Source organism: Electrophorus electricus, chromosome 10 (assembly GCF_013358815.1).
Source record: "Electrophorus electricus isolate fEleEle1 chromosome 10, fEleEle1.pri, whole genome shotgun sequence".
NCBI lineage: Eukaryota > Metazoa > Chordata > Actinopteri > Gymnotiformes > Gymnotidae > Electrophorus > Electrophorus electricus.
Genome location: NC_049544.1, coordinates 16,288,539 through 16,302,962, shown reverse-complemented (window position 1 = coordinate 16,302,962; position 14,424 = coordinate 16,288,539). Strand labels below are relative to the sequence as shown.

The 14,424-nt window shown below is 41.9% G+C and overlaps 1 protein-coding gene across 1 annotated transcript; it reads right to left on the bottom strand.

The window, feature by feature from the left end:
* Positions 1-1,731: 1,731 nt before the first annotated feature.
* cdk13 (cyclin-dependent kinase 13) lies at positions 1,732-14,424 on the bottom strand. Its single transcript, XM_027005935.2, has 14 exons — positions 12,749-14,424; positions 10,678-11,229; positions 9,721-9,885; positions 9,353-9,492; positions 8,282-8,452; positions 7,769-7,958; positions 7,521-7,577; positions 7,289-7,390; positions 7,081-7,158; positions 6,826-6,942; positions 5,687-5,818; positions 5,321-5,523; positions 4,291-4,821; positions 1,732-4,158 (listed from the first exon to the last, which is right to left on the bottom strand). The coding sequence occupies exons 1-14, from the start codon at positions 13,873-13,875 to the stop codon at positions 3,431-3,433; spliced, it is 4,293 nt and encodes a 1,430-aa protein (XP_026861736.2). The 5' UTR covers positions 13,876-14,424; the 3' UTR covers positions 1,732-3,430.

Sequence of the window (14,424 nt, the reverse complement as noted above, 5' to 3'; positions counted from 1 at the left end):
CAATCAATGATATGAAGAATTGTCAGCAAATGGGGGTCCAGCCCAGTATTACTGAGGTGTTCTTAACAAGGTAGCCAGCGAGCATGTGCTTCAATCACAAAATCAGCAAAGTAAATACAGTATACAAACATTTCTTAAAGTTAGTCTCAATGTTTAAAAGTCATAAATTAAACCATCTTCATAAAATAAAGGAAACTATTTAAAGTATATTATTATAAAATTATAAAAGTGAAATTTATAGACTTGTAACCATGCTGCTTATGTAACTTTTGTCTCGTTTTACTTGTTATTTTACAATTAAGTGCAAGACATTCTGTTAAAAATTTATTCCACCATTGAATGTAATTGATTTCTCTAGTCTTATTTCAGAGTATTTTGCACTTTTCTTGATATAAACACTGAAGCACACATGAAATACCTTGAGAACTTGAGCACAAGGTAAAGAACTTCAGTACACTGAAAGTGCTTGCTGATTTTTAGAACTACTAGGAAAAGTAGTGAAAGGAAAATACAAAAACCTTACCTCAGATTCTGGAGTACCTAATTCTTACACAGGAGTTCAGAGAAACCCAGAAAGGAAACTGCACTTAAATAGCAAAAAGATTACAGTCTGCGGAATATCAGATCCTTACAGAGAAAGTGCCCTAAATTATGAGAAGTGTAATGAGATGTAAGCAGATTATTAACAGGAAATTTCCAGTTTATGGAACTTGTGACCCAGAAAAAAAGACAAACCAACAAACCAACCAAAAAAACTAACAAAAAAAAAAAAAAAAAAAAAAAAAAAAAAAAAAAAAAAGGATGAGCAGCTACAGTGACAGATCAAGGAAAAGACAGACATGACATCACAATTAAAACATTAGACAGTGAAAAGTGCTATGGGCAAAGAGGGAAAACATCTTATAAAAAGATATCACTCTCTCCCAAAATTCTACTCTCCCCTCTTCCTCCTGCACATGGCTCACATCAAAATGACACACTACTTGGCTTCTCTCCCTCCACGATTCAATAGATGTTGCACAGTGTCTCCGGGATCCTCCCGCATAAAAGCATGCACATCCGATATCCCTAACAAAAGATCATTACTAACATATTGCCCGCATATGAAGCAGATAACGGAAACGGTTCACCATGCAGATATTTTTGGAGTTCATACAGATGGCTTGATGGACGAAATTCAGTTGTTATATTAAAGATGTGTAATATCCCCTCATTTGAAATATACCTCAAAGTTATTACCAGCTCTTTTCAGTAGAAATTCAGAAAAAGAAGAAATAAAGGAGCAGAAAGAAGCAATATTTACCAGCATTCCCGGTCCATAGTTGTATTTGTAATCAACAGAGTGAACGAAGAAGGAATTTCAGTTTTCCAGTCACTGTCTCAATTTACTCTCCACTGATTTTACTCCTAGTGCTAGCGTAATCTCTAACCGCAAAACCAACTAAACATAAAATGCTTATTTGGGCAGATCCCAGATAAAGTGAATCTGATTAAACAAGTGCTTCTCTGATGTCTTTTTATAATTATGCATTTTCTAATAATCTCACCAATGACTTACTATTTAAAATTTTCAGAGAACTAAGGGTTGAAGTAACAGCTGTCTTCCTAGGTGTCAGTTTTCAGGTTCATTTCATTTCACTTTTTTGATCAAAAACAAGCCAAAATAATCACGACTTAATAAGAATGCTGTTATAATATGGTTATTGTTATTTTAATGGTATTAAAGGAATAAGCGCAAAAAAGCATGTCCTATATGCTGCACTAGTAGAAATAGTAGAAATGTGATTTTAAAATTAAATCCTTCCTGAAACCTGAAGCTAAACAAAAATTCACATGGAACTAAAATATCATATAGAAATTAAAAACTACATTAAAAACAAGTCTAGTGGCTGGTAGTTTCTTGTAGCTTTGATGCAGGGGTTAGTTCTGACATCCCAGATAGCTAAAAGATGGCTTCCTCATAACACAAATTGTTTTGAATTGTCTTGAGTTAATTCCATACCTGCAGTTTATTCTGTGCAGCCCAAATCACATCAGGTCGCCAATGCTTTTACCCAACCTAAAGAAGGTGAATCAGGTGTGTTGGTGCAACTCACCAATTTGCAATACACATGTGCTCAAGGAAAAACACCAACCCAATGTGTTGCAAGTGCAATGACAAGGTTAGTCATGAGCTCATTAGCTAGCTACTGGTGTCATGTAGGCCAACGTTTCCTAGTCCTGCTCCTCTCGCCCTCCTGCTCCAACAGCCCTGATTTAGCTCATGAATGGCTTGATGGTGGGAACAGCAGTTGGATCAGATGGCAGAGCAGAGCAAACACTAAGGATTTGTCAAACCAGTGGCAACTTCTGCACTAGCTGTGAGGGCACACTGAGCGAAGAGCACACTGGAGAAGCGATTCAGTTCAAACACGTGAGTGAGGTCATGGGTTTGGGAAAGTATTCTCTTATCAGTTCTGCTAGAAGCATATTGCAACTACTGCAATTAGAAGTGTTTACACATAAGAAAATGGACACTAAAAGATATACATTGTTGGCTTTTCTTTAATAAACATTTGCCAAAAAAACAAACAAACAAAAACAAACAAACAAAAAAAAACCCCTTTATAGCTCCTGTTTTTAGGAACTAGATTCAACGTTTTTTGTTTTAGTTTCAATTTTACAATTTGGCTATAGACAAGGGCTGGTGGAATTGGTAAGCAGGATTTGTTCCATTCAGTTGTACAGCAGAGACACCAATTTAAAGGAACCTAGTCACTCAAGTGCTGACAACCTCTCTGGAGTACTTTTGAAAAAAAGCACTCCAGCAAATAATTGACTAAGCCCATTGATGTTTACTTGTTTAGAAAATGTAAACAAAAAAAAAAAGAAAAAAAAAAAAGAAAAGAAAAAAAAAGTAAAATCAAATTTAAAAAAAACAACAACCAAAAAAAACACTACATTACTGGTCATTCCATTTTGTGCAGATACAGCACATCATTCATTTCATACCTTTTTTTTTTGTTTCCACCTACTTTACTCAGTAGTGCAAAACATTGTAATACTAGTATGTCCTTATGCAATTAAAGGAGACACTAAGGTACAGATAATAAAAACATTTACCTTGGCTGGTAAATGCACACTCAAAAAAGGTAAAATTTAATTTAAAAGACAGCAGTAGGATAGATTACCAAATCATAGAGAGGGGGAAAAAGTGTGAGAAGAAAAACCAATTTCCCTCATCTCTCATACCGCCAGTTTGAACTCAAGCCTCATTCTTTCACTGGAGTGCACCTCGGCACCCATCATTAGAATTATTACAAATGGAGTGCGCCTCTGTAAAGCACTCACTGCTGGCTCGAGAGACGGAAACTGCTTCTGTCTTTTTAAGTCTTCCTTTTCTGAGGCATGAGTCTGTCCCCAAATTACCCCTCTTAGACTGGGGAGCCCATCAGTAAGGTAGTCCCCTGCCTCTTAGTGCAGCAGTGTTCAAATGGGGGACATACCCAAGTGGGAGGGGTGGGGCCCCTGACCGGGAGGGGGAGCTCCAGGCTTGGCCTGGAGGAGGTGGGGGTATTGAAGGGGGATGTGGTCCTCCATCCTTTTGGCCAATAGCAGGGTTGTAAAGATGTATGCTGGTGGGGTGGGAGGTGCTCTCCACAGGTATAGGGCTGTGATTGTACTCGAAGCGATGGTCCTTGTCTCCGCTGAACACCATAGCACTAGTGCCTCCTCCAGAGGCCCCGCCAGTGCTCCCAGCAGCTGCTGCTCCGGCATGAGTGAAGGGTTCCGGTGCAGCAGAGGTGGGGGCAGGCACATTCACACTGCCACTAAAGGCTTCCCTCAGGGCGTGGGAGGCCATTCCACCTGCCATCATGTGGCTGAGGTAGCTGTCGCCAAAGCCTGTGGGGGCAAAGGGTGGAAGGGGGGGGCGGCTGTAGTCTGCTCCATACCCAGGTCCCTCAGCGCCCCTTGGCAGGGGAGGATAATCAGGCTCAGGGGGCCGTGTTGCCTCTCCTACCCCTGTGGAGGAGGAGAGATTCTGCTTCGGCTCAGGGGCCTGTCGGTAGTCTAGGTCTGCACAGGGTGGGGGCTCCGGAGGCTCTGGAGGTCTCTGGTCAGGAGGCAGGATAGAGATCGGCTCCAAAGCTCTGGAGGACGACCCACCCCCCTCAGTCACTGAAAGACAAAAGCCATGCTGTGAGCGTTACAAATAAATGTCTCTGTGGATGCAAATAGTTCATCACGAAAAAAAAAAAAGGCCTAATCACAGACAAACTATATGATATAGTCTAAATGTGTATGGTTTACCTGGCGAGACAGGACTGGGCTCTGGGGGCTGTTTTATCTCCGCAGAAAGTGGGGGCGCGGCAGATCCCCCCACCGCAGCTGAAATTGTCCCGTCCGGCCCTTCTGCCACAAGCGGTTCAGCACCTGCACTCTGCTGGACCTTGAGGAGCTGAGCAAGCAGCATAGTGACTGCAGTCTGTGTCGCTGCAGCCGAAACCTCTGCGTCAGGCTTGGCCTGCTGTGGGGTTGGGGGTGACGGAGGCTTGGGCAGGGGTGGGGTTCGAGGTGCACCACTCACTGTCAGAGGAGGGTGGGGTGGTTTTGCCACCTTTGGCTGCGTGGGGGGAGGCGCAGGGGGCTCTGGGGGCCTGTCAGGCTCAACAGGGCCAGCCAGAAGGGCCTTGGTAAGCTGTTGCAGTGTGTCGGAGTTCATTTTGAAGCCCATGGCCTGGGAGAGCTGTGCAGTACCCAGTGGGGCACTTTTAGACTGGAGAAGATTCAGAAGCACAGCCAGCTGCTCCTGGGTCAGCTGAGAGTTGGGACCTTTGGGGTCTGGAGGAGACAAAAATGGCATTGAGAAAATATACCAAAACTGTACAAAAATGCAATTAATTTAGCTCTTTTTTTCTTTAATGGGCTTGTGCCAAAAGTGGGCATTTCAATGCGTTATTTCTGGCCAGACATTTTACAATCCAATCAGTATTTACAACTGGGCCCATGAATGGAGTCTAGCCATCATCTGCAAAACACATGACAACATGAAGTTTAAATCAATGAAGCAACTCAGCAGCTACTTTAAGGCTGACCAACGTTCCCCAGTGTCTGCAGACTGAATGGTATTATGACTAAATACGTTGTATATTACTAGGCGAACATTGTGTACAGACCTGCACAAATTCACATGGGACTCAGCATGGAGACGGAGGACACATGAGAGCATTCTTTTGGGAATTATATCCTTCCATACAGAGCGGGACTAGTCTAATTATGGCCTGAGGTGGCTGCGGTTGGTGTGCATGGTCTGCTGGGGAGAGCTAGTTATTGTGCTTACCCAGCATGGTGGCACCAGTGGCAGCACCAGGACCTTTGTGTCCCCCTGAGGCAGCAGGGAAACCCTGAGGCGTGTTGCTGCGACTGTCGTCCAAGCCCAGCTCCTTCCTAGGAGCTTTAGGAGCAGCCAGCTCCTCTGGCATCTGCTTTTGTCTCCGACGCTTCTTACTCCACAGCTCATGGCAGTCCTGCCACAGAGGGAGGCTGCGAGGGAGAAAGTACATACATATTAGAAAGATGGGGAGGGGGAGGGCAAAGAGTTGCAGAGAAAGAGAAAGAGATGCAGAAAGGGGGAGGAAAAAATGTGGGGAATAGAGAGCAAGAAACTAGACAAGTTCGTTAGTAAGTAATGAAGTGGGGGTCGTACTCTGGTGGGGGCATCTTGGCTGGGTCCACGTCTCTGAGGAAGTCACTGCTGAGAGCTTGCTCTGCTGTACAGCGCTTGCTGGGGTCCAGGGCCAGCATGTGGTCAAACAGGTCCAGAGCTGTTGGAGGAATACTAAACAGAAAAGGGGCACAAGTTGAATGAACAATTCCTTTGCCAGTGGATGGTGTGACACACACACACACACACACACACACACACACACACCATTGAGAGTTATATGTTAAGCGTTAATGGTTCCATTTTCAATGTCTAACTAATCAAAGTAACAAGCTGAGCTCCAAAGTTCTTACCCTACAAGACCAAAGTAATTCTAACAGTACTCCAAGTGCCATAATAGCATCATTATTCATAAACAAAACTAGCATCCTGTGTTTTAAAAGGAACAGTTTAGTCAAAAATCCCTCAAATACAGTCAATAAGCTAATATGTTTGTTATCTAAAATTCTTTGCAAGTTTTGAACTGGAGTTCTGAAGTTAATACAACCATAGAGTATTAAGAGCAATGTGAGGCAAAATCTTTTCCATAAATAGATGCAGTCATACACTTGCTTCAATCGTAAGCTATGTGATGTAATTTTAAAGCAAACAATTTTGGAAAATGGCTAGGATAGTAATTTATTGATTATGTGAGCATAAATATATGTTCAAAGTGGAACTATACATCTATGTAACTTTCAGGAGATTATTTATTATATATATATGCACACACACACACACACACACACACACACACACACACACACACACACACACACACACAATACATTTGTTCATTCTTACAGATTACAGCAAGACAACATCCTGAACTACATCGGCACATCTGCAGGACATTAGCTAAGACATGGATGGAGTTCGAGACAAGCCTATGGAGATTTGAGCATGCATTTATAGAGAAGATTGAGTGAAATACTTTAGGAATACTTTGATAACATTTTAAATCAAATCAAAATGTATTTATATAGCACATTTTACAACAGATATGGTCACAAAGCAGCTTTGAAATGTCAACATTTGATTGTCAACATTTGTAGTGAAGTGAAAAACCAAAGTGAACAACTAAATCATTGGTTTAACTGTTTGGTGCATTCATATCACTTGAGCTGTTGGCGGTTACTCACAAAGCAAACTCTTCACGCAGCCTGCGTCGATATTGTTTCTTTGGTTTCATGGTGTTGAAGTATGGCAGTTTAATCACATCTGGCCACACAGCAGGACAAGGACTACCACAGATACGACTAAAGAGGAATAAGATCAGCATAGATATCATCAGTTTACCAAACCACAGCACCATCTTAAAAGACTTTGCTTTTATTGATTATGTGAAAAGAAAAAATGTTAGAAGAGGTAGAAGTGGATGAAAAGGACCAATTTACCTAATCAGCTCTAACTGTGCCAACTCCTGGTTGGCCTGGAAAATGGGTTTCTTGGTGAAGAGTTCACCAAGAATGCACCTAATGTTTAAAATAAAACAAAACAAAAAAACAAAAGGGAGCAAGAGGCAATTTATATTTATTCAACCCTGGTAATTAATATAGGCCAGTAACCTTTGTCTAGATGTCCAGCCATACAACAATTTCATACCCGCAGCTCCACACATCAATAGCAGGGGTGTACCGCTCTTCCCCAAGCAGGAGCTCAGGCGGTCGGTACCACAGGGTGATCACCTTATTGGTGTAGGGCCGGCTGCAGGACAAAGGCAGCACAAGTATTACCATTACAGCACAGCAGGTATTTCTTGGGGGCTTCATGACAGGATAGGAACAGTGCTTTATGCAAGCTCAGTTTGTGGTTAGTGATACATTACAGCACTCACCTTTCCTCCGAGTTATAGAGTCTAGCCAAGCCGAAATCTGCCAGTTTTATCTGGCCCCTAATGAAAAGAGAATATTACATTCGGAAGCTGATAACTAAGATATTGTAGTTAATGTACTCTGTTGTATGCCCAAGGCACATGCATGAAACGAAATATTCTAATGACCAGCACCTCTGCTAAATGAATGCATGTCAGAATAAAAACATGTTATTCTACTGTTCATAATGGATTATCTGAAGCAAACTGACTTGTTATTGAGCAGGATGTTGGAGCACTTTATGTCTCTGTGCAGGAAGTTCTTTTTGTGGCAGTAGTCCAGGCCTTCTAGCAACTGCCTCATGAAGGATTTAATGTGAGACTCATTGAAATGAACCAGGCCAGATTCCAAAAGCCCCATCAGGTCATGATCCATGTACTCAAACACCAAGTAAAATGCCCCTGCCAAAGGAGAGCCCAAGTCAATACGTGGATTGCAATGCTGCATAAAACTTCACAGCACCACAGCCCACTGCAAACAAGAAACTTCATTATTCAGTGATTTTTAAAATGCCCATAGCACTATGCAGTTCAAAAACAGTTTCTTCTGTAATGTGTCAATCACAGGCTCTTTTCTAGCTGCTGCTTATTTAAGGTCTGAGAACAGCTAAACACCTTTTAGGGAGAGTGCTTATGTTTAGGTGACGTCAGTTCTAAGGGAACGTATAGAGTTTTACCTATTCCTACTTCGTAAAGTTGTGCAGCTGGTTGTATTCAGCATGTACCTTTATCATTCTTAAAGTCCACCGCATCCTCCTTGTCTGTGACAATCTCCTTCATATTGATAATGCTCTTGTGGTTGAGCTGCCGTAGGATCTTGATCTCCCTGATGGCAGTGATGGGAAAGCCCTCTTTCTCGTTGTCTAATCGGACCTTCTTTAGGGCCACCATCTCAGCTAAATAAGAGACATGAGTGCTAAATCAACATTCTACACCATACAACAGTGGAATGTTCTCAAGGCAATGTAAATGGAAGAATGCCATCAGAAACAGAAACCACAAAACAGAGTGAAGACTAGTGAATCACATTGTACAATTAAAAAGGTAAGGAACACATGCAGAATACTAGTACATTTGGTACAGTACTGTACCAAAACACCATTTGCAATACCTGCTGGTACAAACAGCTGTCAAAAGTTCCTCAAATATGTTAGTATTTTTGGCATTAGGCATTACACTTGGCTGATCTAACAAATTTTAACAGAGTACTTATGATCCTCATTTACATCAGTATACTTAGGATACTGACTACAATCAGGTAGTAATAAGCTGAAATAAAATAACACAAATATATATAAATTTATTTCCATATATATATATAAAATATATATTATAAATATAAAATTTATATAAATATATATAACATTTATATTTATATATGTGTGTATATGTATATATTTATATATGTGTGTGTATATATATATGTGTGTGTGTGTGTGTGTGTATATAAATATATATATGCAAAATAGATATATTTTTTGCATATTATATATATATATACACACACACACACACACACAATATATATATACACACACACACACACATACATATACACACACAATATATATTATATATATATATATATATATATATATATAAATAAATATATAAATAAAATATATAAATAAATAAATATATAAATAAAATATATATAAATATATATATAAATATATATATGCAAAATAGATATATTTTTTGCATATATATATATATATACATACACACACACACACAATATATATATATATAAAATAAATAAATAAAAGTACCAGGCAGTTGTTTTGGTATCTTACCAGTGTCCTTATCCTTGGCTTTGTACACTTGTCCATAGGTACCTTCTCCAGTGATCCCAATGATTTCAAACTTATCAACACATCGTTTCCCCCAATCTATCTCAGTCTCCTTAATCTCTCCAAACCGTGGGCCACATATTCTGCAAAAAACCCCACAACTATTACCATGTCTTTTCAAGCATGTTCATATGGCCATACTCATAGTAGGTTACAGGCCTTGTCCACAAGCATTACAAGCAAAACATTTACGGACCATAGAAATTCCTCTAGAAAACATCTGCCAAAGCATACGACACCAGCACTTACTCCCAAAGTGTAAAAATGTTAAGTATGTGGGACAAATCTAAGGGACCCTTGTGGTAACATACTTGGGTCTCTTGCGCAAAGTAGATGCCTTTTTCTCCTCTGGAGGGCTATGAGGTGATCCAAGAGTACTACCCGGAAGTTCGGGAGGTAGAGGGAGATCAGTCAGGAGGTGGCGGGTTTTCTTTTCTGGTTTCTTTTTCCCTGAGTGTGGTAAGGAGATCTTCAAGCTACAAACAGGCAAAAAGACAAGGATGAGGATAATTAGCTACACAGAAAGAAGAACAGATTTATCTAGCACAAATCATGAGAAAGAAATATCCTCTGTCCAAATGTTACAGTTGGTCATAAACCTTGGTTTTAAAAACACCACCATGTGACCAAGGGTTTGTGACCAGAGCCTGAGTATCTTCATTTCTCCAGCCGAGTAACTGCTACCAAATAAAAGATAGCACTTCACAGATCCATGTTTAGCTTTCTAGAACAAGAAGCCAACTGGGAGGACACAGCCAAACCCGCTGTGAGACACACACACCTCCCACCAAGCCAGTGAGCATCACAATCAAAGGAACATGTCTGCATGTATAACTCAATAATAAGGATCCTGCTTTTTACATTTTTATTTAACTCAAAAAGAATGCAAAAGATATTTTAAAATTAATAAATGATCCCCACAAAAGGAAGATTCCTTACAAATTTACAAATTAACTCCAAATATATATTTAAAATTATTCTAAATTCTACTGCATATTTTAACCAATTTCAAAAATTATTTCAGGGGCAGGAAGTCCCCTCTTTCAAAAAAGAGCCCACAATTTGTAACTAATTGTAGTTAACTAAATTACACATTGCCTTTTTTCCCCATCCTGTGGACAATGACGTTGAAGTTTCTTTAATAGTTCTCTCCAAATGAAATTGTGACTTGCAAAAAAAATACTGTAACTACAAATAAATCTTGGAGAAAAACAAAACACACCACACAAAATAAACAGCAACAACAACAAAAAAAATATAATACATACCCATCAGCTCCATCAATCTGTTCAAGGAGGATGGGGGGTAGAGGCAGGGAAGAGAGAGAGGACGCTTGAGTGTTCCCTCTCTCCTTCTCCTTCCCCTGAGAGGACTGCCCCTTCTTCCGCTCCTCTTTCCCCCTGGTGTCCTTGCTAGGTGGAGGGGCCTCTGAGCTACCCTTGGCAGGCCTGTCGACAGGGGACTGCGGCTGGCTCAAGACGGGGGTCCTGGGGCCTCTCTCAGATACAGGCTGCGGGGACGGAGCCCGAGGCTTCTTGACGGCATGATTGGGGACAGGGCTGGGCTGGGGAGCACTGGAGGAGGATGAGGAGCCCTTGGTTGGGGTGGAGGTGTTGCTGGAGCTCTTAATGCGGGCGGCCTCTGCAGCTTTGGCCCTCTTCTGCTTGCTGAGCTCAGCTGCCAGGCTACTCTTGAATGTGAGCGTGCTAGGCGAGAGGCTGGAAGGTCGACTGCGAGAGCGCGAGTGCCGGTGGCGGCTGCGGGAGCGCGAGTGGCGCGATGATGTGTACGGGCTACGACTTCGCGAGCGCCCAGGGCGCCTGGCAATGAGAAAAAGCAGCAAACACCAGAATGACAAAGTATACATATAAAGACAACCAATCACACAGCAATCACTGTAAGAGAAGACAACAGAGTTAACTCCTCAAAGATACTGCACCACTCAAGCGTGTAAGTGCAATGAACTCTGAACTGAGGACACCAACATGGAGAAAGATGAAGAATGTGAGTTTGATGCACTCATAAAACCATAATTGGTTAGCTAACATTGTTCAGCAAAAGCTTTCAAATCACCACATTTTACGTCACTGTGGAATCGAGTACCGCAACATAAAGATTAGCCTAACAACAACAACAAAAAATTAACCTTGGTCACTACTCAATTAAAAAACCATACAGCAAGAAAATGCACTGCACTAGACTGCCCTGTGCTGAATTAATGTGAGTGCATTCCAAGATATACATGGTACAGATACTGAAGGGTGGTGCCATCATCTGCTAAGCAGGAGGACTTGAAACCATTTAACTGAAAAGGGAAAAATCTCAATGGAAATTCCATAAAAGCACTTCGTCAAAAGTGCACCTCAAAGACAAAAAATTAAAACAACCAAATAAAAAACTATTCTCATATTACATAATGTGTGCGGTGAGGTAATTTTGCACAACCAGTGACTATAAGGCAAAAGAATGTTACCAAAAAAAACGCAAAATATGGTTTTAAAATAGGTCAAAGTTCAACGTTTTCATGACAATGAAAAATGTGTCAATGACGCTCTGAAAACAAATCCACGCTAGAAATAATTTATTACAATGTTGTTATTTCTTACTAAAGCTCAAAGTTAAAATGGACGGAGGTATAGCTCAATATAGCACACTATCCCATTCTTGCTACCGTTATGGTAATCCCAGCTACACAATCTGTACATAATTCTGTACATATTCTAACTACATTATCTAATGTAATTTGATACTATTACATTCTGGCTACATTTGTGGTAAGACCAGCTACATAATATGCCTCAAAGACTCCGTTATTCACGTGGGGAAAAGTCAGACTAACTACTTCACGCCACGTGTATCGGTGGCCGAATGTTTCAAGATCAAATGCTACAGAGTTCATCAAAGTGTTTTCTACTGTATATTAAATAACTTGCATTTGATAGGTTAGTCTGACTTTTTGAAGAATGTTGGGTGGTTTTATGAGATTCGGGTTGTCCCTGTGCCATCGCCAAGCAGCGTGACAGACCCAGCAGGAGTAGCATTCTCTCAGTAGCATTCTGTACCGAGAATCAGTACTAAACCACGGCGGCTGACATTCATCAAATGACCACTTCAATAGCTATACCACTACGTTTAAACTCAATATCTGCGGAAACCTGAAGGCATCACCCGAAATCCAAATAGGAGGTTCATTTCACCTTCAAGTTAGTGATTAATAGAAAATTCAAAAATACCAAACAGAACACAAAAACACTAAACAGGAAACGGCGTGTCCAACAAATTCTGCATGTTCTTACAATATGCAAACAAGAAACCATATGGATTTTTTTTTTTTTTTACCTCGGATCTGGGCTTGGGCTGAGGGACTTTCGGTAGGGACTCCTGGAGCGTCTTCGACCGTAGGGACTTGAGGCGAGCTCCCACTGCTCATACGGGCTGTGGCGGCCATAGCTAGGAGACCTGCGCCAGGTGTACGGGCTGGATGGGGAGCGCTTTCTCTTGGTATTCTGGTGTGAGCTTGGCGACTTTGAAACGTTATAGGCGCCGTAAGCCTCGCTATCCCGACTGTAGTACGTTGAGTTTGGAGACGGCCTCTTGTTTCCATAACTCGGGCTTCGTCGTGATATAAACTGGTTGTAGTTCGCACTGGGAGACTGGTACCCATATGAGTAAGACGTGCTGTAAGGGCTCTCGGGTCTGAACCCTGGACTTCTCCTGTAGGCCCGGAGTTCTTCGCGCTCGTCCCTGTAAGCTTGCGGCGTTTCCCTATATGCAGAAGGAGGATCCTTTTCCGACCTTGTTCTACTTTTGTGTCGCTTGGACTCCTTTTTGTCTGTAGCCATGGCCGTGGCTGGCTTTTTGCCGTTGCTGTCGTGATTCCTAACACCGTCTCTGCTGGTTTTGTTTCCGCTGGTGCCGCTTCCACCGCGGGATTTCGACGGTGGGTCTCTCTCACGACTGGCGCGATCCTTTCTTTTAATTTCTCGGTCTTGTCTGCTTCTCTCCGTTGAGCCACTGCTTTCGTCTCGCTTTGAATAAGCGGAATTGTGGTCTCTTCGCGATCTTCTATCTGGCGACGTATTGCCGCTTAAGTTACTATCTTGGAGCTCAACTTCGCTTAATCGGTCAACCGAGCGCCTGTCTGCTTTCGGCGAAGGGCTTCCAGAAAAACGTTCAGACTGGGAACTAACGTCGTCGTACTCCACCAGGCTGTGAATGTCCCCATCTCGCTCAAAAGCACCTCGACGTTCGCCGTCCGGGTTCTCCGGTGTGTGCCACGGCTCTCTCTCCTTGGCGTGCTTGTGTTTTTTCCGACGAGACGACGACGAGCGCCTCTTCTCCCGGTGTTTCTCTCGCTGGGTAGCGTTAGCACCGCTCCCAGCTTTACTTCGTCTCTCATGTCTGGGATTCCTTTGTGTCAGGGGGCTCCTGCCCCGACCCTCGTGAGAAATCTCCGGATTAGGCATCTAAAAATTGGTCGAGTTGAATATTTCCGTTCTGAAATGATTGTTTCCAGTGCCCAGTCCCCGGTAAACAAAGCCAAACATTTGAAACGAATTCAGCTGGTAGCTATATAGCTAGCCAATTAGCTAGCTAAGATAGCCAAATTCTTCCCAGCGACGATTTTTTTCTTTTCCGACCTACACAAAACCCACTGCATTAGCAATACTAACAAATGTCTGTCGAAGTAATCCCTTTAAAAGGCCAAAAATCACTAAAGAAACGCCTGATGGTGCCGGGTCCTTGTAATCCAGGTCCTAGCATTTCAACATTAGCTAGCCTGCTAGCTAACCGATAGCGCACGAGCTAACTAGCTACCGCTAATTTAGCAAGCGATCGCAAGAAGAGCGTTCTCAAATTTGCCTTCCATGTTTTGATTGCTCCAGGTTTTGTCCTTCTTAAATAAGTGTTGCGTTCAATAGCCGAGGACGCTTGTCAAAAAAACATCATTAAAAAAAAAAAGAAGAATAATTCTTCTACTCTCCGGATTGAAACTTCTTGACGCTTGCCCTCAC